The following is a 23,913-nucleotide window of genomic DNA, read 5'->3' on the forward strand; positions in this document are numbered from 1 at the left end:
TAAGTCTCTTATCAAAAGTGCACATGCGATTTAATGTCTGAGAATGTGACACTTTCTGTGCTATTGTCGCAATATAAAAAGGCAGAACTAATTCTGTATTCAAATACACCTCTGAATTCATTGTGTGCTGTGTAAATTTAAAAGCTAAGGATTGGGAAGGCCTAAGATGGTCACCTGACTACGACATATCTGGCTTCTGGAAGGTGTGCTTTGCCCTTTGACTTCCAGGAGTTAGCCTCTAGAGGACTCCATCTAGAGGGGAGCAGTAGGTGGTTTAATTGGCAGTCTTGCTGGTCAGCCCGAGGATCAAAATTACAAAATCACATGGGCCAGGATTTTGACCTGGAGCCGGGAAGGGGGCAGGGGATCGAATCGCGGACGGGAAATCCGGAAGAACGGGTTTCCTGGACCTCCTTACAATTTTGACATAAGGACGAATTTTTTTTTTTTTTGTTGGTTTCCCATCCGACAGGCCGGCCTGATTGACAGGCTGGCCTCAGTCGGACGGGAGCAGAGCAAGGAAGGGGTCGCGAAAAGGTAAGTCTTCAAGTAAATCTTAGATTGTATGGAAGGGGGGCATAGGTGGGCAAGGGACCAGTGGGCGTGGGGCACCGATAGGCATGGGGGCACCGATGGGTATGGGGGCACCTGGGGGCATCGATGTCAGTCATTGTGGGGGGTGGTCAGTCAGTGGAAGAGTCAGTCATGGGGGGAGGGATCGAGGGTCAGTCATTGGGGGTCAGTCACCGAGGGGGGTGGTCAGGATCGGGGGTCATCGCCATATAAATGCTAGTTCTTTACTTCTTGGAGGAGCCAGTGATGCTAAATTCAAGAGCAGAGCTGGAACTTGTAATACCTGGGTCACGCCAACCCAGACCCAGCGGAAAAATAAAAGGCATTGGCAGGGGATGTCTGCTTTAGCGCTCGCTAGTCTGCGATGTTCCGTCCTTCCGAACGACTGGGCGGAAATCGCAGGCGGATAAACACAAATGCGGGAAACCCTGGCCATAGGTTTCAGTTCGAAGGAGACTTGCTGGGAACAGAACAAAAGGCGTCGAGGGAAAGCTCAAACCCCCTTTATTTTGATGTCACGGCAACAATTCTGACCTGAAATACGGAAGGGCTCTGAGGCAAGCTTTGTGTTGCATTATAACGTCCATGTGAATACTGGTAATGAGACAAAGAGGACAGCAGGCATTGAGGCCGTCTCCAGCAGACATATAAAAATCACCTCTGACTTGATGAAATTTCCATGGAAATATTATTAAATCCCTTGATCGAGTATAATATATTGGTCAACATTCATCACTGCTACACATCCATCTCTGCCACGGTACAATTGATTACAAACTGCCTTTTTAATTTGATTTACAGCGTGGTGCGTCCTATTTACACGGATTCCTCATACTCTGCAAGTGGCTTTTAGAAACTCCATACGTCGGATGGGATCCTTGAAGGGCTTCATTGAGTCGGACATTTGGCAGGTCCCATCAGTCTTATCGGGCAGCCACAGTGCGAGAGATCATTTACATGAAAATGAATGACGCCTGAATCAATGCATCGTAGTTACTTTTTGACGTCCTTCCGCTGTGATTTATGAGCTCCAGATGGTCAGTCAGATACAGGTCAGAGTGAGCCATACTGTCCCATCTAATCAGATTGTTCATATACGATCTAGCAAAATGTCACCGTCACAAAGATGTTCTACCTGCTGGCTAAGGGTTCAAATAAAAGAGGCACAAGTTGCGAATTAGGAAGTCACATCAAGGTTATGGGGAAGGCCAGTCTATCATTTCCTGCTAGGCTTCCTCCTCCCGATCACTATCTAATCATTGTGCTGGAAGTTCACAAATGTGGACCTCAGAGGCAAGAGAAAATTGGAGGCACTTCAGCAGAGGGAAGGGAATGGGGGATTTCGGAAGATAGGAACAGGAGGAGGCCATTCAGCCCCTCGAGCATGTTCCGCCCTTCAATTAGATCATGGCTGATCTTAATCTTAACTTCATTTACCCGCCTTGGTTCCATAACCCTTTTCTTGTCTAACAAAAATTAATCAATCTCAGTTTTGACATTTTCAATTGACCCCCAGTCTCAACTGCTTTTTGGGGGAGAGAGTTCCAGATTTCCACTACCCTTTGTGTGAAGAAGTGATTCCTGATTTCACCCCTGAACGGCCTAGCTCTGATTTTAAAGTTATGCCCCCTTGTTCTGGACTCCCTATACTCCTATGAATTATTTTGGAATTCAGACTCAAATCATCTGAAAAAAATAGAATAATTGAATATCACAACAATCGGGCACAATTGAATATTTATCAAACTTGGTTTGTATTTCCTTGCCTGTAGAAGATTGAGGGGTGATCTCATCAAGGTGTTTAAAATGTTAAAAGGATTTGATAGAGTAGATACAGAGAAACTATTTCCTCTGGTGGGGGAATCCAGAACAAAGGGGGCACAATCTTAAAATTAGAGCCAGGCCGTTCAGGAGTGAAGCACTTCTTCACACAAAGGGTGGTGGAAATCTGGAACTCTCTCCCCCAAAAGGTTGTGGATGCTGGGGGTCAATTGGACTGAGGTCGATAGATTTTTGTTAGGTAAGGGTATCAAGGGATAGGGAGCTAAAGCTGGTTAATGGAGTCGAGGTGGAGATCAGCCATGATCTAATTGAATGTTGCAGCAAGCCCGAGGGGCTGAATGGCCTCCTCCTGCTCCTAATGTTCTCCATGAGTATCACTGCTCCTTTGATAAGGGATTAGCTGCCAGGTAGTAGTTTTAGCTCAGCAAGTCTATTTCGAAAGAGCTGAGAGGACAATTGCTTCCCAAATGACTGATCGCCCACTCGGTCTCAGTGAGATCACATGACTTTTCCCTGACTCACACCGGTGGTACACAAGAGTTTTATAAAACTCGCAGAATTGAAATAAAACAAACACGAGGCCGGTTTTCACGGGCTCAGCTTAGCGGGATCCAAGATTGCTCCTTCATTGATCAAACTTAAATCCCAAATCCTGTGGGGCCTCTTTGCACTTTGCACTGATTCTGACATAAAGAACGCACTCCATATGAAGGAGCAGAATTATTTTGTTTAACGAGGCAGTCATAATTTCTTTGCTGACTGACGATAACAGTGATGACGCTTTCACCTTCACTCCTGTCTCATTAACTTTAGCTGCCATTGTTCCCTTATCGGTAATGCCGCACGCACTGACATGTTGTAATAAACAGACTTTAGATTTTCAGATCTGTTGCTCCCCCAGACACCAGTGCTCGGTGATGATAAAAGGCCCTGTTCTCCAATACCGCTAGCTGAAGCTGGCCAAAAAACAACAACACTCATAAACATTTTACGTGTTTTTTTCTTCACTCTTGATTGCCTTTTCACTTATGGGCCTATTCAATAAATTTTATACAAGGCCACACGCCCGTGATGTCCTGAAGCGTCTTTGCTTGATGTTCCCCTACCCAGGGCATCAGCAAATTTCCAAGATTGTGCTGACATCTCTCGGTTCCATGAAGCTTCATCCGCTAAATCAGAAACCCTCACCGCTCCCACTGAGCAGGGTACATGCAGACTGCAATCAGAAATGGTGACAATGCAGACCAGGTGACTACAGGTCCATTGGTCTTACTTCAACGCTGGGTAAAATAAAGGAATCAGTTATGGAGCAAACTTGAGGATTACCTGCATGATAAGAACCTAGTGCTGGAATTCCCTCCCTAAACTTCTCCACATCTCTACCTCTCTTTCTTCCTTTAAGACGCTCCTTAAAAGCTATCTCTTTGACCAACCTGTCCTAGTAGCTCCTTATGTGGCTTGGTGTCAAGTTCTGTTTGATTACGCTCCTGTGAAGCGTTTTGCCATGTTAAAGGCGCTATATAAATGCAAGTTGCTGTTGTTGTAGTAAACAACGACCAACATGGATTCAGAAGGGGACGATCCTGCCTGACCAACCTCCTAGACCTTTTCAAGGAAGTAATATCTTAAGTGGAAAGCCCCATTATATGGTCCTACCAAGACTTCCATAAAGTATCTAATAAAGTTCCACTTGAAAGGATGGACATGCTCATCAACTTAGGGGACTATTATTAGTCATTTGAAACATATTATGCAACTGTTAAAGATGGCCCTGATTGTTCCCCAGGAATACTTTGGGATACCTTACTGCTTAAGATGTTGTTCTATAGCCAGAGAATAAATGGTGTGTGAATCTTCCAGCCAACAACCAAAAGGTTCTCTGTGATTTGAAAGTATGGGCTGGCCTAACCAAGGAGGTAGGCCAATGCGAGATTACAGTAAGCGGTCTTCTATTTTAAGGTCCATGTATAGAGAGAAAGAAAGTTGTATCTTTGTATTTTGTATTTTATAACATGAAGGAGTCAAGAGTAATACGTAGCTCATTGTGTTAAACTCTGTACTGTTCATTCATTTATCCCACTTATTGATTCAAAGCTCGTGTAGCAATCTGGTTGTGAGAGGGGCAATTCACATGGTGTCAAGGGATCCATTCCAGTGGCCAGTGTGCAGAGTAAGGGTCCTCTGTGACAATCCCTGCATCACATTATCATTTATCAGATATTGGGCAGGAAAGGGTGCACTCCAGATCATAGGGGACATGTGATCCACTTATGGGAGTGGCCAGTGACATTGAACCAGAAAGAATATCTAGTGTGAAAACCCTAAAATTGACACTATGAATGTAGCTGACAGTTATTTAAATCTAGGAAGGTCTGGTAACTGTTTTCAGGGTTATTCAAAGAACCAGAGCTGTCCAACAAACTGAGGCGTTGAATTGGGTAGAACCTTCACAAAGATCACTTAGGCTAGTTAGTGCCCACAGTTAATGGGACTGCCAGAATAACAGAGAAAGAAAGACTTGCATTATATAGTGTCTTTCACGACCTCAGGACATCCCAAAGCACTTTACAGACAATGAAGTAGTTTTTAGAAGTGTAGTCATCTTTGTAATGCCGGAAAGAATACTGTGAATGCAAAGGTTAACCACAAAATAACAGCTTTTAGACTGAAACCATTCATCAGGGTAGATTTTGACTTTGTGATAACAAATCGGCAACCCGTTTTACTTCTCTCCTGATTTTTATTTCCATTGACTTCTACCCCACTGTTTCTTGTTCAAGGAACTGGTTAGTGTAATATCTACTGCCAAAATAAATATTATACAAGTGTTACATGTCCACTTGATAATCTATTGTTCAATAAATTCACATGTTAATTATTAAAGGCTGAAATGGCACTGATACTGTTTCACTCCATTGCTGTCTGAAGATATGAGGAGTCACAGGATAGATCCAATAGATAAAGCAACTTACAAAAAGGTTTACTGGCCGTTATCCTGGTCTTGCCAATAAAAACTTAGCTCTCAGGGCCAGTGCAGATATTCTTGAGACTATAAGGAACTAAGATTCACTCATGAGAGTAATCTAAAATACAGAAGTCAAGGTATCTGGAGTAGGGACAGAAAAGACAGAGAAATTGGGTCATATCTTACTGGAGCAGGGCCTCTCACAGGGTACACCGTTAGTTAGAGTTTATCCTGCACCCTGTAACTTGCTGGAAGTGCGAGCTGATAACAGCACGACGAGGGAAACAGGGCATCTGGGATCTTAGTGAACGAAGGGACTAACAATCTATCTCCTTAACCCATGAGATTTAAGGATTGAGAAGGAAACAGAGGAACGACGGAGAAGGAAATAGAGTGAATTAGAGTCAAATCAGGTACAGAAACAGAGGGAAAGAAAGATTGGGTTAAAAGAGAGAAAAAAGAGACAGAAAGGAAAAGTAAGAAAATAAAATTCAAAATTTAAAGTTTGACGTTTTTAAAATATCTAACAACAATTCACCACCTGAAGGAATGAGACTCCACAGTTGACTTTCTGGGCCAAAGAGGTTGATTGGCAGTCATTAACAATTATCATGTCGTTAAGAGGGTACTTACGCCATTAATTACCAGACTTAACTTTCTGTGGTGAGTTTAAAGGGCAATTAATGTGCAAATCCAACAAGTTCTTAAAAATAACGGGGAGGATATGGGCGAGATGCTGTTTGTGCGAAGCAAACGGAGGAGCGGCGTAAATCGACCAGCAAGTTCTGAAGATTCGTAGCTCGCAGTGTGTCTCTTTCTCACTACAAGTTGCTGGCCGATTTGTTCATTAATAACGGCTGTTATTTTTCCAGCATAATCATTGCCAGGGATTACATTGAGGTCTGAAAAACCATTAGGACCGCCATCTATATTCTGAACACCAAGTATATGTTATCAGGCAAAACATTTTTATTGCCATTAATATTTAGTTAATTTCTTTTTTTTAAGTATTCAACTTTTTAACCATTATGATTGTTACTTTGAAAATCATTTTCTTCTGAATTATTATGATTAAGTAGAGTATGCATTTAAATTGGTTTGCCCATTCTAGTCTGTTTAAATGATTTCTGTTTCACCGGCCAGTGTCGGAGATATAGGCCCACGATTTTAAGAATCTTGATTCAGGACTAACAACTGCCAGTCAATCTGATGGTGAACCTGTTGGGTGGGTAGCGACAGTCAGTCAGTGCATGCCGGGACGGAGGTCGATGGTCAAACTTTAATCAGCTCTCCAGCTGTTTATTCCTGGCCCTTACCGACAGGCCATAAATCCAGGCGTGCAGCGAGGGAGTCAGGGACACACGGATAATGGCTGCTCGGAACATTTAGATCCTCGTTTTCTGACCGTGATCTCTTCTTCATGATGACATCTTCTCACAATTAGAAACACCATTGACCTTTTTGAGAACATAGGGCTCAGACGGGTCGATGCAGAGTCCTGAGCGTACCAGCACTGGGTCAGAGGGCAAGGGTCAGAGAGCAAGAATACAGAGAAGGATGTGAGGCAAGAACAGTAAAATGGTGCAGCCTTTACTGTGCCCTGTAATCACACATAGAAACATAGAAAATAGGAGCAGGAGTAGGCCATTCGGCCCTTCGAGCCTGCTCCACATTCAATATGATCATGGCTGATCCTCTATCTCAATACCATATTCCTGCTCTCTCCCCATACCCCTTGATGCCTTCTGTGTCTAGAAATCTATCGAGCTCCTTCTTAAATATATTCAGTGACTTGGCCTCCACAGCCTTCTGTGGTAGAGAATTCCACAGGTTCACCACCCTCTGAGTGAAGAAATTTCTCCTCATCTCAGTACTAAATGTCCTACCCCGTATCCTGAGACTGTGACCCCTCGTTCTGGATCACCCAGTCAGGGGAAACATCCTCCCTGCATCCAGTCTGTCTAGCCCTGTCAGAATTTTATATATTTCAATGCGATCCCCTCTTATTCTTCTAAACTCGAGTGAATACATAGAATCATAGAATCATAGAAGTTACAACATGGAAACAGGCCCTTCGGCCCAACATGTCCATGTCGCCCAGTTTATACCACTAAGCTAGTCCCAATTGCCTGCACTTGGCCCATATCCCTCGATACCCATCTTCCCCATGTAACTGTCCAAATGCTTTTTAAAAGACAAAATTGTACCCGCCTCTACTACTGCCTCTGGCAGCTCGTTCCAGACACTCACCACCCTTTGAGTGAAAAAATTGCCCCTCTGGATCCTTTTGTATCTCTCCCCTCTCACCTTAAATCTGTGCCCCCTCGTTATAGACTCCCCTACCTTTGGGAAAAGATTTTGACTATCGACCTTATCTATGCCCCTCATTATTTTATAGACTTCTATAAGATCACCCCTTAACCTCCTACTCTCCAGGGAATAAAGTCCCAGTCTGTCTAACCTCTCCCTGTAAGTCAAACCATCAAGTCCCGGTAGCATCCTAGTAAATCTTTTCTGCACTCTTTCTAGTTTAATAATATCCTTTCTATAATAGGGTGACCAGAACTGTACACAGTACTCCAAGTGTGGCCTCACCAATGCCCTGTACCACTTCAACAAGACATCCCAACTCCTGCATTCAATGTTCTGACCAATGAAACCAAGCATGCTGAATGCCTTCTTCACCACCCTATCCACCTGTGACTCCACTTTCAAGGAGCTATGAATCTGTACTCCTAGATCTCTTTGTTCTATAACTCTCCCCAACGCCCTACCATTAACGGAGTAGGTCCTGGCCCGATTCGATCTACCAAAATGCATCACCTCACATTTATCTAAATTAAACTCCATCTGCCATTCATCGGCCCACTGGCCCAATTTATCAAGATCTCGTTGCAATCCTAGATAACCTTCTTCACTGTCCACAATGCCACCAATCTTGGTGTCATCTGCAAACTTACTAACCATGCCTCCTAAATTCTCATCCAAATCATTAATATAAATAACAAATAACAGCGGACCCAGCACCGATCCCTGAGGCACACCGCTGGACACAGGCATCCAGTTTGAAAAACAACCCTCGACAACCACCCTCTGTCTTCTGTCGTCAAGCCAATTTTGTATCCAATTGGCTACCTCACCTTGGATCCCATGAGATTTAACCTTATGTAACAACCTACCATGCGGTACCTTGTCAAATGCTTTGCTGAAGTCCATGTAGACCACGTCTACTGCACAGCCCTCATCTATCTTCTTGGTTACCCCTTCAAAAAACTCAATCAAATTCGTGAGACATGATTTTCCTCTCACAAAACCATGCTGACTGTTCCTAATTAGTCCCTGCCTCTCCAAATGCCTGTAGATTCTGTCCCTCAGAATACCCTCTAACAACTTACCCACTACAGATGTCAGGCTCACTGGTCTGTAGTTCCCAGGCTTTTCCCTGCCGCCCTTCTTAAACAAAGGCACAACATTTGCTACCCTCCAATCTTCAGGCACCTCACCTGTAGCGGTGGATGATTCAAATATCTCTGCTAGGGGACCCGCAATTTCCTCCATAACGTCCTGGGATACATTTCATCAGGTCCCGGAGATTTATCTACCTTGATGCGCGTTAAGACTTCCAGCACCTCCGTCTCTGTAATATGTACACTCCTCAAGACATCACTATTTATTTCCCCAAGTTCCCTAACATCCATGCCTTTCTCAACCGTAAATACCGATGTGAAATATTCATTCAGGATCTCACCCATCTCTTGTGGTTCCGCACATAGATGACCTTGTTGATCCTTAAGAGGCCCTACTCTCTCCCTTGTTACCCTTTTGCCCTTTATGTATTTGTAGAAGCTCTTTGGATTCACCTTTGCCTGATCTGCCAAAGCAATCTCATATCCCCTTTTTGCCCTCCTGATTTCTCTCTTAACTCTACTCCGGCAATCTCTATACTCTTCAAGGGATCCACTTGATCCCAGCTGCCTATGCATGTCATATGCCTCCTTCTTATTTTTGACTAGTGCCTCAATCTCCCGAGTCATCCAAGGTTCCCTACTTCTACCAGCCTTGCCCTTCACTTTATAAGGAATGTGCTTACACTGAACCCTGGTTAACACACTTTTGAAAGCCTCCCACTTACCAGACGTCCCTTTGCCTGCCAACAGACTCTCCCAATCAACTTCTGAAAGTTCCTGTCTAATACCATCAAAATTGGCCTTTCCCCAATTTAAAATTTTAACTTTTGGGCCAGACCTATCCTTCTCCATAGCTATCTTAAAACTAATGGAATTATGATCACTGGTCCCAAAGTGATCCCTCACTAACACTTCTGTCACCTGCCCTTCCTTATTTCCCAAGAGGAGGTCAAGTTTTGCCCCCTCTCTAGTCGGGCCATCCACATACTGAATGAGAAATTCCTCCTGAATACACTCAACAAATTTCTCTCCATCCAAGCCCCTAATGCTATGGCTGTCCCAGTCAATGTTGGGAAAGTTAAAGTCCCCTACTATTACCACCCTATTTTTCTTGCAGCTGTCTGTAATCTCCTTACATATTTGCTCCTCAATTTCCCGTTGACTATTTGGGGGTCTGTAGTACAATCCTATCAAAGTGATCTCTCCCTTCTTATTTTTCAGTTCTACCCATATGGACTCAGTGGGCGAACCCTCGGATATATCCCCTCTCACTACTGCCGTGATGTTCTCCCTAATCAAGAACGCAACTCCCCCTCCTCTCTTACCTCCTGCTCTATCTTTCCTATAGCATCTGTACCCTGGAACATTGAGCTGCCAGTCCTGCCCCTCCCTTAGCCATGTTTCAGTAATTTGCAAGCACTCTACACGAGTCGACCCAATCTCTCCTCATACGACAGTCCTGCCATCCCAGGAATCAGTCTGGTGAACCTTCGCTGCACTCCCTCTATGGCAAGTGCACATCTCAATCTGATAGCCTCAAGTAATGCAAGTGTGAGCATACAGAGCCCTGAACCGGTGAGACCTTAGGCTGCGTCTCCGATACTACGGACAGGGGCCATTGAAAAGGAGGAGTGCAACGGTGGGCCCATCAGTTATCCCAGCCTGAGCTACCTGAAGCTCACTGAGGAATAGAGTCTGGTGAGGCTGAGGAAAGAAAGAGAAAGAGAGAAAGAGAGAGAGAAAGAGATAGAAAGAGAGAAAGATGGAGAGAAGGAGAGAAAGAGAGAGAGAAAGAGATAGAAAGAGAGAAAGATGGAGAGAAAGAGATAGAAAGAGAGAAAGAGAGAAAGATGGAGAGAAAGAGAGAGAGAAAGAAAGAGTTAGAGAGAAAGAAAGAGCGAAAGAAAGAGAGAAAGGGAGAAAGAAAAAGAGAGGAAAAAAAGAAAGAGAAAGAAAGGGAGAAAGAAAGAAAGAGAGATAGAGAGAAAGAGAGAGGGAAAGAAAGAGAGAAGTCAATGGAACTGAATACCAAGCGGAGTGTATAACAGGTTACCCATGCAAAATCGTCCAAGACAAATTTCTACCCATACACTTGCGAGAAACAAGTACTCTCAGACTGAAGCTCCATTCATTCGACCATCCAGGTACTTAAGAAATTCAGCCTTTCACAGATTAAGCACTCCCCCAGGCAGAAAGTCATACTCGGTACACGGAGCAGATTTGGTGCACTTCTTCTGATCACAGCGCAGTCAAAGACTTGTCAGACATGAATGAACTATGGCAAGCGTGCAGTGGGAGCAATGATGAGCAATCACGTTACGTGACATTACTTACTAAAGTGCACGATTCTGAGAGACAGTGGCTTTGTGCAATATATTACAGAACAAGGCAGTGAGGATTTATGTGGCCCACAGGTTGATTTACAGTACGTGGGCTTTCAATAGAAGAATGCCACATACATGTCTCACTATGCTGAGAGTGTAGCTCCACACAGAGAACAAAGCAGACTAGCCTTTGTTACCTCCAATGCTCTCCTGGCTGGCCTCCTATCTTCCACCTTCCATTAACTTGAGCGCATCCAAAACTCTGCTGCCCGTATCCTAACTCGCACCAAGTCCCGTTCACCCATCACCCCTGTGCTCGCTGATCTACATTGGCTCCTTGACTGGCAATGCCCCGATTTTAAAGTTCACATCCTTGTTTTCAAATCCCTCCATGGCCTCGCCCTTCCCTATCTCTATAACCTCTTCCAGCCCTACAACCCTCCGAGATCTCGGCGCTCCTCCAATTCTGGCCTCTTGCGCATCCTCGATTTCCATCGCTCTACTATTGGCAGCAGTGCCTTCAGCTGACTAGGTCATAAGCTCTGGAATTTGCTCCCTAAACCTCTCCGCCTCTCTCTCCTCCTTTAAGACGCTCCTTAAAACTTATCTCTTTGACCAAGCTTTTGGTCACCTGTCCTAATATCTCTTGATGTGGCTCGGTGTCAAGTTTTGTTAACTTTTGATTGATGACGTTCCTGTGAAGCGCCTTGGGACGTTTTACTACATTAAAGGCGCTATATAAACGCAAGTTGTTGTTGAGACTGTAAAACGTCGGAATGATTGAGAGTGGGAGAAGGGTCATGGAGGCGGTGATGTGGGGCCCTTTTGGCTAAGCTTAAAAGCAAAACCACTGTACTGTGAGTTGGGAGATGAAGAAGGAGGGTTGAATTTGCTGTAACATGTGCACCATCTGCGGCCGATATTATCTCGGTGATTGTCCGTGAGTATGTTGAGGTTGATTTCATAGAATCATAGAAAATAGGAGCAAGAGTAAGCCATTCGGCCCTTCGGGCCTGCTCCGCCATTCAAAATGATCATGGCTGATCGTCTAACTCGGTACCCTGTTCCCGCTTTTTCCCCATATCCCTTGATCCCTTTAGCATTAAGAAATATATCTATCTCCTTCTTGAATACATCTAATGACTTGGCCTCCATTGCCTTCTGTGGTAGAGAATTCCACAGGTTCACCACCCTCTGAGTGAAGAAATTTCTCCTCATCTCGGTTCTAAATGGCATACCCCATATCCTGAGACTGTGACCCCTGGTTCTGGACTCCCCAGCCATCGGGACCATCCTCCCTGCATCTAGTCTGTCTAGTCCTGTTAGAATTTTATATGTTTTTAACCATGAATAAATCTGCAAGCGTCTGACTGTGTGCGAATTAACTAACGGCAGACAGGCACAGGACTGCATCCTTGAATATTATAAGAATACACTTCCTAATGTGACCACTGGGTCACGTGCAAGTGTAATTTCAGGTGGGAAGTGAACACAATATGACTCCCTACATCCCTCAGAGAGGACCCACCTTCAGACAGCATGGTCCATTGACACTTGGGGTTATAGTTCACTCTGAGGGTACAGAGAGAAATTGTTGAACTGAACTGTCATAGATTTCCAATGTTTCCTTAACTTTATACAGACACATACGGAAATGTGCCTCCTAGAAAGCTGAACTTTGCAAATTCTTTCTAAGTCCAGGAAAGCAGCAAATGTTTCTGTGCAAAAATGAACGAGAAGCAGGTTCTCGACAACAACATCTTGTTAGCAAGGTTTCTTTATCTGCTGTCACCTTTTGCACATCCACACTATATGAAGAATCATAATAATGCAGTTTTAAACGGATTTACATAAACTGGCAAATTTACACATTGCACCTTTGTGACAATTTATATCACGAGGAAAATATAAGTCATAGTCTGAATTGTTCACTGATTTAAATAGCAGATCGTCTCATTGATTCAATTAGCATTGATTTTGTTATCTCGTTGCTGTTTGTGGGATCTTGCTGTGCACAAATTGGCTGCCGCATTTCCTACATTACAACAGTGACTAGACTTCAAAATTACTTCATTGGCTGTAAAACGTTTTGGGTCATCCTGAGGTCGTGAAAGGCGCTATATAAATGCAAGTCTAACTTTCTTAAGGTCACTGAATCAATCAATTTGTTCTTAGACGTGCTAGTGCTGTGTGACAACCTGTATCCCCAACAGTAAAGTGCCATCACTAATTTCCATTTCCATCGTTTATTAACAGTATATTAATGATGGAATGGCGCTGCCAGCTGTGAGTGGCACGCACAAAGGGCACCACTCGAGAAATCGCGGTGTCAGCCAGTGATTCTCTGTTGCCTGCGAGCCCGCAGTGTCCCCGAGATAAGCTCCCCGCGAGCGCAGTTCTCCACCCATCGCGCTAGACCGTGGAGTCACCGTGTTGTATGTTCTCCAGCACCAATGCCACCTTCTCTAAAGGGTCAGCATCAAAGCATCCGTAACCTCCCTGATCAACGTCCGGAGCCAATGGAGGGTCTGACACAGGGCGTGCAGTTCGCTGTTTGGACAGTGCTGGCCGTTGGCTTCATTAGAGCAGAGCGATGTGAAACTGAGACTGGTGCCTTACTTCAGTGTTGTGGCAAGTTCCCCAAGGTTCAATTACCCATATATACTGAGTTAGCTGATCTTAGCAGGCAGCTATTATAGCACTATAATTGGCCTCAGTACCCTGGGCTGGGTGGTTGGGGGAGAAGAGCCAGGATTCCCGTTCATGATTGTCAGCCTGGCAAAGAAGTGGCCAATCTCACCCAGTGAGGGCAGACAAGTTCAAATTACACCTAAGGCTGAAATCTGAGCTTTAAACCAGTTGGAGCTGACAGACCGTCAAATCCTGCACTGCCGGGATTTTAATATAGACGCAGTCAGCTGTGGCTCAGTGGGTAGCACTCTCGCTGCTGAGGCAGAAGGTTAGAGGGTTCAAGTCCCACTCCCACTTGAGCCCATAGGCTAGGCTGACACTCCAGTGCACTACTGAAGGAGTGCTGCACTGTCAGAGGCGCTGTTTGCTCTCTCTGGTGGATATAAAAGATCCCAAGGCACTATTTCAAAGAAGGGCGGGGAGATTTCCCCGGTGTCCTGGCCAATATTTATCCCTCAAATAACATTGACTACACTTCAAAAGTACTGAATTAACTATAAAACGCTTTGGGACATCCTGAGGTCGTGAAAGGTGCTATATAAATGCAAGTCTTTCTTTTTTAATGCAAGGAAAGATTGGACAAATTCAATTCTAAAAATGTAGGCCAGGAATGAGGGGGTGCAGGGTAAAACGGGCGGAGAGTATAATGGGTGGGGAGTATAACAGTGGGGCATATAGTGGGAGGGGCGTATAATGGGCGGGGGATGTAACGGGAGGGGAATATAATGGGCGGGGAGTATAACAGGGTGGCGTATAACAGGCAAGGAGTATAACGGGCGGGGAGTACAATGGGGAGAGTGCAACGCGGGGATATTTAACGGGGGGGGGGGGGGGAGTATAACAGGCAGGGAGTATAACGGGGGGAGTATAATGGGGGGGTGTAAACGGGAGGTGTATAACAGGGGGAGTATAATGGGGGGGTGTAAACGGGAGATGTATAACGGGGGGAGTATAATGGGCTGGGAGTATATCGGGGGATGAATAATGGGGGAGGGTGTAACAGGGGATTATTACGGGCGGAGTATAATGGGGGAGAATGATGGGGGAGTATCATGGAGGGTGTATAAGGGGGGAGCAAAACGGGGGGTGAATAAAGGGGGGAGTATAACAGGGGGAGTATAATGGGAGGGTGTACAATGGAGGGAGTAAAACGAGCAGGGAGTATAACGGGAGGGGAGTATAACGGGGGGAGTATAATAGGGGGGGTGAATAACGGAGGGAGTATACGGAGGGAGTATAACGGGGGAGAATAATGGTGGGGGGGTATAATTGGGGGAGTATTATGGGGCAGTATAACAGGGGGAATATAACGGGAGGGAGTATAATGGGGGGGGGGGAGTATAATGGGAGGGGAGTATAATGGGGGGGGGAGTATAATGGGAGGGGAGTATAATGGGAGGGGAGTATAATGGGAGGGGAGTATAATGGGCGGGGAGTATAACAGGGGGAGTATAATGGGAGGGAGTATAATGGGGGGGGGGGGAGTATAATGGGAGGGGAGTATAATGGGGGGGGGAGTATAATGGGAGGGGAGTATAATGGGAGGGGAGTATAATGGGAGGGGAGTATAATGGGAGGGGAGTATAATGGGGGGGGGGAGTATAATGGGAGGGGAGTATAATGGGGTGGGAGTATAATGGGAGGGGAGTATAATGGGGGGGGGGGAGTATAATGGGAGGGGAGTATAATGGGAGGGGAGTATAATGGGAGGGGAGTATAATGGGAGGGGAGTATAACGGGGGGGAGTATAACGGGAGGGGAGTATAATGGGAGGGGAGTATAATGGGAGGGGAGTATAATGGGAGGGGAGTATAATGGGAGGGGAGTATAATGGGGGGGAGTATAATGGGAGGGGAGTATAATGGGAGGGGAGTATAATGGGGGGGAGTATAACGGGAGGGGAGTATAATGGGAGGGGAGTATAATGGGAGGGGAGTATAACGGGGGAAACGGGGGGAGTATAATGAGTGGGGAGTATAACGGGCGGTGGGTATATTGGGGAAAAGTGGGGTAGTATAACAGGGGGGAGTATAACGAGTGGGGAGTATAATGGGGGGGAGTATAACGGGGGGAAATGGGGGGAGTATAATGGGGGGGGGGGAGTATAATGGGGCGGAGTATAATGGGTGGGGAGTATAACGGGGGGAGTATAATGGGAGGGGAGTATAACGGGGGAAACGGGGGGAGTATAACGGGGGGAAACGGGGGGAGTATAATGAGTGGGGAGTATAACGGGGGGGGAGTATAATGGGGGAGTATAATGGGGGAGTATAACAGGGGGAGTATATTGGGTGGGGAGTATAACAGGGGGAAACGGGGGAGTATAATGGGGGGAAACGAGGGGTATAGCGGGGGGAGACGGGGGGAGTATAACGGGGGAGACGGGGGTCGTATAACGGGGGGAAACGGGGGGAGTATAACAGGGGGAAATGGGGGGAGTATAACGGGGGGAAACGGGGGGTATAGCGGGGGGAAATGGGGGGAGTATAACGGGGGAGACGGGGGTAGTATAACGGGGGAAACGGGGGGTATAGTGGGGGGAAATGGGGGGAGTATAACGGGGGGAAACGGGGGGAGTATAACGGGGGAAACGGGGGGAGTATAACGGGGGGAAACGGGGGGAGTATAACGGGGGAGACGGGGGTATTATAACGGGGGGAAACGGGGGGAGTATAACGGGGGGAAACGGGGGGAGTATAACGGGGGAGACGGGGGTATTATAACGGGGGGGAGTATAACGGGGGGAGTATAACGGGGGGAGACGGGGGGAGTATAACCATCATGCTTGACAAATGGACACTCTGCCGAACAAGGTATGTGGTCACTCACCGAAGGATCTCTTTGCGGGTAAAAAAAGTGCAGTCCTGAAAGAGAGAAAAGAACAGTTTTAGTCCAACTGCAGTGAGTTAGTTACCAGAACAAACACCAGACTCTTGAGGCCCCTCACTTTACTGAGCAAATCCAATGATTAATTCCCTCACACCTACTGAACATCCACAGCCCAGCCCTAATGACAAGTCTGCCCCTCGATTTTTAAAGGATTCAGATTCATCACAGTTGAGTCCAGCAAGAAATATTACTCAGTGATCAAGATTTTGATACATTGTCAGCTAAAGTTGCCAATTTGCTTAATGGCCTTTGGCACTAAATCCCACTTAATGTTTTATTCAGTGGTTCAGTCTAATTAGGAAACAACAGAAAACATTCAAAAGTAATGGCCCAGAATTTCCTGGAGACTTGTGCCATTGGAATGGGGCATCTACGGTGCTGCGTTCGTTTTACACCGTAAACGTCCCAGGAAATGAGCATGTATGTGAGTTACAGCCTTAATTACGCCACATCATAATTTCCTGGGACTTTTCTGCTGCTCTGTCGATGCCCTCTGCGAAACCGCGCAAAATTGATCATCGTTGCTCCGCCCCCAAAGTCCAGTCAATGGAGTTCGCAAATTTCCTGGATTTGCACCAATTTTCCCAAAGCAGCCATTTAGACAGAAAAAAATCTCTGCTCTTTCTTGAATTTTAAAATTATTAGCTAAAACCCATTAAAACACTTCATCACATTGTGTTAGGTTTAGTGTATATTGTGAGTTAGGTTTAGTGTATATTGTGTGTTAGGATCAGTGTATATTGTGTGTTAGCTTTAGTGTATATAATTGGTTTGGTTTAGTGTATATTGTGTGCTAGGCTTAATGTATATTGTACATTATGTTTACTGTATATTGTGTGTTAGGTTCAGTGTATATTGTGTGTTAGGTTTAGTGTCTATTGTATATTAGGTTTAGTGTACATTGTGTGCATAGCTTGTAAATTGTGTGCACAGTGTGTAAATTGTGTGCAGTGTGTCTATTGTGTGCACAGTGTGTATATTGTGTGCACAGTGTAAAAAATTGTTTGCACGATTATGTGTATTGTGTGCACCGTTAGTACATTGCGTGCATGGTGTATATATTGTGTGCACGATATGTATATTGTGTGCACGGTTAGTACATTGTGTGCATGGTGTATATATTGTGTGCATGGTGTTTTATGTGCACAGTTTGTAAATTGTGTGGACAGTGTGTAAATTGTGTGCAGAGTGTGCCTGTTGTATGCATAGTGTGTACACTGTGTGCACAGTATGTCTATTATGTGCACAGTGTGTATATTGTGTGCACGGTGTCTACATTGTGTGCGTGGTGTGTATATTGTGTGCACGGTGTCTACATTGTGTGCATGTTGTGTAAATTGTGTGTACGGTGTGTATTTTGTGTGCACAGTTTGTAAATTGTGTGCACAGTGTGTAAATTGTGTGTAGAGTGTGTCTGTTTTGTGAACGGTGTGCAGATTGTGTGCACGGTTTGTATATTGTGAGCAGGGTTTGTATATTATGTGCATGGTGTGTATATTGTCTGCACGGTTTGTATATTGTGAGCAGGGTTTGTATATTGTGTTCATGTTGTGTATATTGTCTGCACAGTTTGTATATTGTGTGCACTTTTTATATATTGTGTGCACAGTGTGTTAATCTCTGAATTAAGTACGATCATAACCCCTAATTTAAATTACAGCCATATATCTCACTCTCAGCCATCTGTTCTTCCATCTCCTTCCTGCAGGCATTGTGCTCTGGCAAATGACCATTCTAGATGTACGAGCCTAGTCAGTGACTGCTGGTAAACTATTCAACCATGATCACTGCACTCCAGCAAACAGATCTCACCCAAAAAATAACAGCACCACAGCCAGGAAATCACTTTGTGAAGGAAGACTTCATATTTGAGGGGGGGTGGGGGAGGAGGAGCAGCAAATCGAGGATCCCATTATTTTTAATGGCCTCGCCCAGGATTACATTTCTACATTGGTCACTCACAGGACAATGATTTATTCCTGGGGGAGGGGGGGGGTTGAATCATATTAATTAGAGGCAGCTCAGCGCTAACTAGCTCCTGCTCCAAACTAGTTACAAACTGGTGGAGTGAAAGGGTCACAAAAGGGCAAACCAACCAGTCGAACAGATCTGAATAAATTTGCATTGGCAAAGGGCCTAACACCAGTTTTAGGCGTGGGCACTGCACACTGATTTCTCGGCCTTTACCAATATGGCGGCCAGCGCATTTCCGGCTCATAATGAGCGCGTACTTCTTGCCCGCCATATTCGAGGCATAGGCGGCCAGTTAGTGCCTGAAAAATGGGCGCTGCGCGGTCAAATTTCTAGGCCCTTGTCTTCTTCTAATTGCATTTTGTCTTTATTTACATGCTTAGCTCGTACAAGCAAATAAATAAAGATTCAGAACAATCTGGTTCCAAGGTCTAATAGTTTCAGTTGGGAGATTATCACAACCAAAAGCAGAATTAAAATTAGGTCATTAATAAATTAAAATAATTTAAAGGGACAGTGCCTGCCAGAAATCCAGGATACAAAAATGCCGGCATGCTGAACATTCATTGTGCTGTTTGCTTTAATACATCAAGTACTAAGTCGCAGTGCAAAGGAATAACCCAAAGTCGTCTTAAACACATTCTTAAAGTCTCTGAAAACTTCCGCACTAATCAGAACGGAGCATTTACAGTCTGGGGACAATTATTTGATGTGCAGCTCTGATATTCCGTATAACGAAACGTGAGACAGATGGTCGGGCACTTCAATTAAAGAAACAGAAGTCAATCTAGGCATTAGGGCAGGATTATTTAAGATGTCTAGTATTTCAAGGTGCGCTCTTACACCTGATTCCCTTTAATTATTAAGCTCCTCTGCGTCTCACCGGACCCTGTATGTTCTTCCATTCCTGAACTAGCCTATTACATGGCGATATCGAGTTACATCAGGGACAAAAGGGCAGCTCTTTCCCAATCCCCCGGCAGTAATAATGGTGACTGGAACTGTGCAAACTGAAACAAGAGCCAGATAATGTAACATTCAATTACTGGGAGCATGCATTCGAGAGTCACAAATATCCCGCCCCTCGCTCTCTGTTTACGACCAGTGTTATTGATGCAAATCTATAGCGAAGTTGGTTTTGTTTCTAAGTGGCAATTTCTTTCAAATTACATAGAATTACATCGAATTTACAGGCCATTCGGCCCAACTGGTCCATGCTGGTGTTTATGCTCCACATAAGCCTCCTCCAACCCTATTTCATCTCACCCTTTCTAAATAACCTTCTATTCCTTTCTCCCTCATGTGTTTATCCAGCTTCCCCTTAAATGCATCATTGCATTTGATTACATTGAATCAAACCCAATCATATTTAATAACAACTGGATAATAACATTATGAATAGAAAATATTGACCAATTGGATGCTGGACACTTACTAGCTGCTCCTATAATCCGGCCAAATTCCCGATTGAATTTCTAAATTCACAAATACAGTCTGCGATGTGGCCACTGCAGAAACTGTGCAGAAGACTGAAGGGTTGGCACTTGGCTCTAACTAAGTACATGAACGGTTTGACCAGAAGTCATGACACATCATGGGGTCCGGAGTCAATGTTGAGGACTCCAGGGTCACTCCCACCCAGCTGTATACCACTGTGCCCCCATCTCTGGTGGGTATGTCCTGCCGGTGAGACAGGACATACCCAGGGATGGTAATGGAGGCGTTTGGGGACGTTGGCTGATAGGTTTGATTCTGTGAGTATGACTATGTCAGCCTATTGCTTGACTAGCCTGTGAGAAGAGCTCGACCAACTTTGGTAAAAGTGCCCAGATCTTAATGAGGAGGACTTTGCAGGGTCACCTCGAGACTCTGGATTATTAGTCCAGGCTTCTGGGCTACTAGTCCAGTAATATAACCATTACACCACCGTACCCATGTTACGCTCATGTTCAAGAAAGAATATTAAAAAAAACAGAAAAAATTATCAGATTCTATACTGAGGTTTTGTTCCCTTTGTCAAGTTTACGGCTTTTCAAACTTTCTAACAGCCAGTAATTCAGCCCATTTCTGGCCAGGTACCACCCAAGCAGCGATGGTGAAATTTTACCCCAGTGAATCGGAGAAGTTATAGTTGTAAAGACGAGAAAGCGGCTGATTCATTCCCTTGTCCCTCAAAACAAGAATCTCCGTTACTTTTGGAGAAGTACGATTTATAAGAAAGAAGAACTTTCATAAGAATAACAATAAGACAAATCAACAGAAACTAAATCTCAGGAAAAATCTACCTAGGATTGGGAACTGTGCTGCAAGAATCAAAGGCACTGACATTACAGTCGAAAAAAGATTGCTACACTTGTAAGGAAAGGGTTAGTCAGATTGTCCTAAAGTCTGCTAATGCTATTAATTCCTCTTTATATTGTAGTAATAATAACCTTTAGCTTTTGCCTGTTAAGTAAGGAAGTATAAGTCAATTTAGATGCAGAGACCACTGAGTTGAACTGAGACTGATCATAAAGCAGTGGTCAGTTTAGTAATTAAAAGACATTCCAGTGCAAAGCGATGCATATCGATGCAGAGGACTTTAATCAGTTGATAACAAGTTCTGAAGAAGGAAACATCTGCAAAGACATCATCCTTTTTAGAAGCAAGAGGTAGGCATGGAATGGTACAAATATATAGGGGTAAATTTTAACTTCCAGCTGGGAAGGGAGTGGGGGGGGAGGATTTCCAGATGCGAAACCCGGAAGGTAAGTGGGTGGGTCGCAATATTGCTCTTCCAGGTTTCGGGCCCGGCAGCCAGCCTGATTGACAGGGGACAAGATCGGGGGGGGGGGGGGAGGGGGGGGCAGGGAGAAGATCAGGGAGGAGGTGGGGAGAAGATCGGGGGGGGGGACAGGGAGAAGATCAGGGAGGGGGTGGGGAGAAGATCGGGGGGGGGGGGACAGGGAGAAGATCAGGGAGGGGGTGGGGAGAAGATCAGGGGGGGGGGACAGGGAGAAGATCAGGGGGGGGGACAGGGAGAAGATCAGGGAGGAGGTGGGGAGAAGATCAAGGGGGGGGGAACAGGGAGAAGATCAGGGAGGGGGTGGGGAGAAGATCGGGGGGGGGGACAGGGAGAAGATCAGGGAGGAGGTGGGGAGAAGATCGGGGGGGGGGACAGGGAGAAGATCAGGGAGGGGGTGGGGAGAAGATCGGGGGGGGGGGACAGGGAGAAGATCAGGGAGGAGGTGGGGAGAAGATCGGGGGGGGGACAGGGAGAAGATCAGGGAGGGGGTGGGGAGAAGATCGGGGGAGGGGCTGAGGATATGATAGGGGGCTGAGAAGAAGATCGGAGATCTCTGGAGGTCGGGTGAAGAGCCCGGGGTAGGTGCGGGTCCAAAATGGAGGGGGGGGGGGGGGGGTCGGCCAATCACGGGGGTCCTGTCGGCCAGGTGAGTTTATTAGGCCTGGATGAAGCACTCCTGTTCCTCCAGGCCCACAAGCAGTGCAATAAAGACACTCACCTCATGGATCCGGCCCTTCCCACCTGCTTTCACCTGATGTCAATCGGAAGCGATGGGAAACGCGAACAGGTAAGGTTAAATTTATTTTATTATTCTAATACACAAAATATTAAGTACCTCAAGCATTTCAATGAGGTACATTGCCCCTTTATCAACCTGCCGGCTTTAAGTGCGAGCGGGACTTCCTGGCATCTGCTCTCCACACATAGACAGACCTGCCCGGGTTAAACCCAGAAGTGGGCAAGTTGGAACCGGGATGCTGTCTCGCTCTGAAAACAGAGGATATCAAATCCCACCCGTCCCCAACCCACCTGTTCTTGGGGGGTTAAATTTACCCCATAATTAGAAATTTCACTTGGTAGAACAGCAATTATTTGTAACAAGAGTGAAACTATTGATAAGATAACAAAGTTGGGGAATTGTACCGGTCTATGTTAAAACTAAATTTATTGCTAAGGGAATCAGCTCATTAAAATTCACCTTATATGGAGTTGTATTACGTAATGCAGAATTGTGTGGACTGTCATGTAGAAGGGGTAAGAGAAAGGGTATAAAAAATGGGTGTTGGACCAGATACTTAGGATTCGTAAAAGCCTCATATACTGTAACATGTTTGAGTCCCACGACTAAACCCACAAGATTTTGTTGCAAGTGCTGCTTTTTAAGTGTATGTTTACCTCAACACCTTGATTTTAAAATTCTCATCCTTGTTTTCAAATCACTCCATGGCCTCGCCCCTCCCTACCTCCGTAACCTCCTCCAGCCCTACAACCCTCCGAGATCTCTCCTCTCCTGCAATTCTGGCCTCTTGCGTATCCTCGATTTTCATCGTTCCACCATTGGCGGCCGTGCCTTCAGCTGTCTAGGCCCTAAGCTCTGGAATTCCCTCCCTAAACCTCTCCGCCTCTCAACCTCTCTCTCCTCCTTTAAGTCGCTCCTTTAAACCTACCTCTTTGACCAAGCTTTTGGTCACCTGTCCTAATATCTCCTTATGTGGCTCGGTGTCAAATTTTGTTTGATAATCTCTCCTGTGAAGCGCCTTGGGACGTTTTACTATGTTAAAGGTGCTATATTTAATTATTGTTGTATATTTAATAAATCTGTGATAACTGACATTCAGTATCTATGAACCCCATTGATTTGAGGAGTAAATTATAAGTAAGAACACACCTATCCTCTCTAACATACTTTACCCAAAAATCCACTCCTACATTTGGTCAAACAATAAACAATTACAGGATTGCAAGAAATTAAAGTAATTGTACACATAAAAACAAAATCAGGAATTTGGTGCGCACACTTTGGAATTCCTGAGTGTGTGAATTACAGGAAAATAGCGATTAGCAAAATGGAAAGTTTGGATTACAGGATTTTTTCCATTTCCCCTGTTCAGGGCCGGCCTCTGTTATGCAGAATTCCTGGTCGAGAGGTGAGTAACCTGCTCCCAGCCATCCGCTTCGTTCACACGGAGACCAACAGTAAGTAGTTGCACCTGACACAGCCCGAGTCATTCCACCTCGGACTTTTGCATAAACTTGGCTTATATTCCCTTTATTAGAAGAATATCAGAACATGGGAAATAGGAGCAGGAGTAGGCCATACGGCCCCTCGAGCCTGCTCCGCCATTCAATAAGATCATGGCTGATCTTCGACCTCAACTCCACTTTCCTGCCCGATCCCCATATCCCTTGATTCCCTTAGAGTCCAAAAATCTATCAATCTCAGTTTTGAATATACTCAACGTCTCAGCATCCACAGCCCTCTGGGGTAGAGAATTCCAAATATTTACAACCCTCTGAGTGAAGAAA

The 23,913-nt window shown here is 45.3% G+C and overlaps 1 protein-coding gene across 1 annotated transcript in view; it reads right to left on the reverse strand.

Annotated features, from left to right (window-relative positions):
* cib2 (calcium and integrin binding family member 2) overlaps positions 1-23,913 on the reverse strand; it is a 125,729-nt gene that overhangs the window by 91,119 nt on the left and 10,697 nt on the right. Inside the window, exon 2 of the mRNA XM_067973247.1 lies at positions 16,572-16,606. Coding sequence (XP_067829348.1) covers positions 16,572-16,606 — 35 coding nt within the window. The remainder of the gene's footprint in view (positions 1-16,571; positions 16,607-23,913) is intronic.

The sequence above is a fragment of the Heptranchias perlo genome, chromosome 38, assembly GCF_035084215.1.
Source record: "Heptranchias perlo isolate sHepPer1 chromosome 38, sHepPer1.hap1, whole genome shotgun sequence".
NCBI lineage: Eukaryota > Metazoa > Chordata > Chondrichthyes > Hexanchiformes > Hexanchidae > Heptranchias > Heptranchias perlo.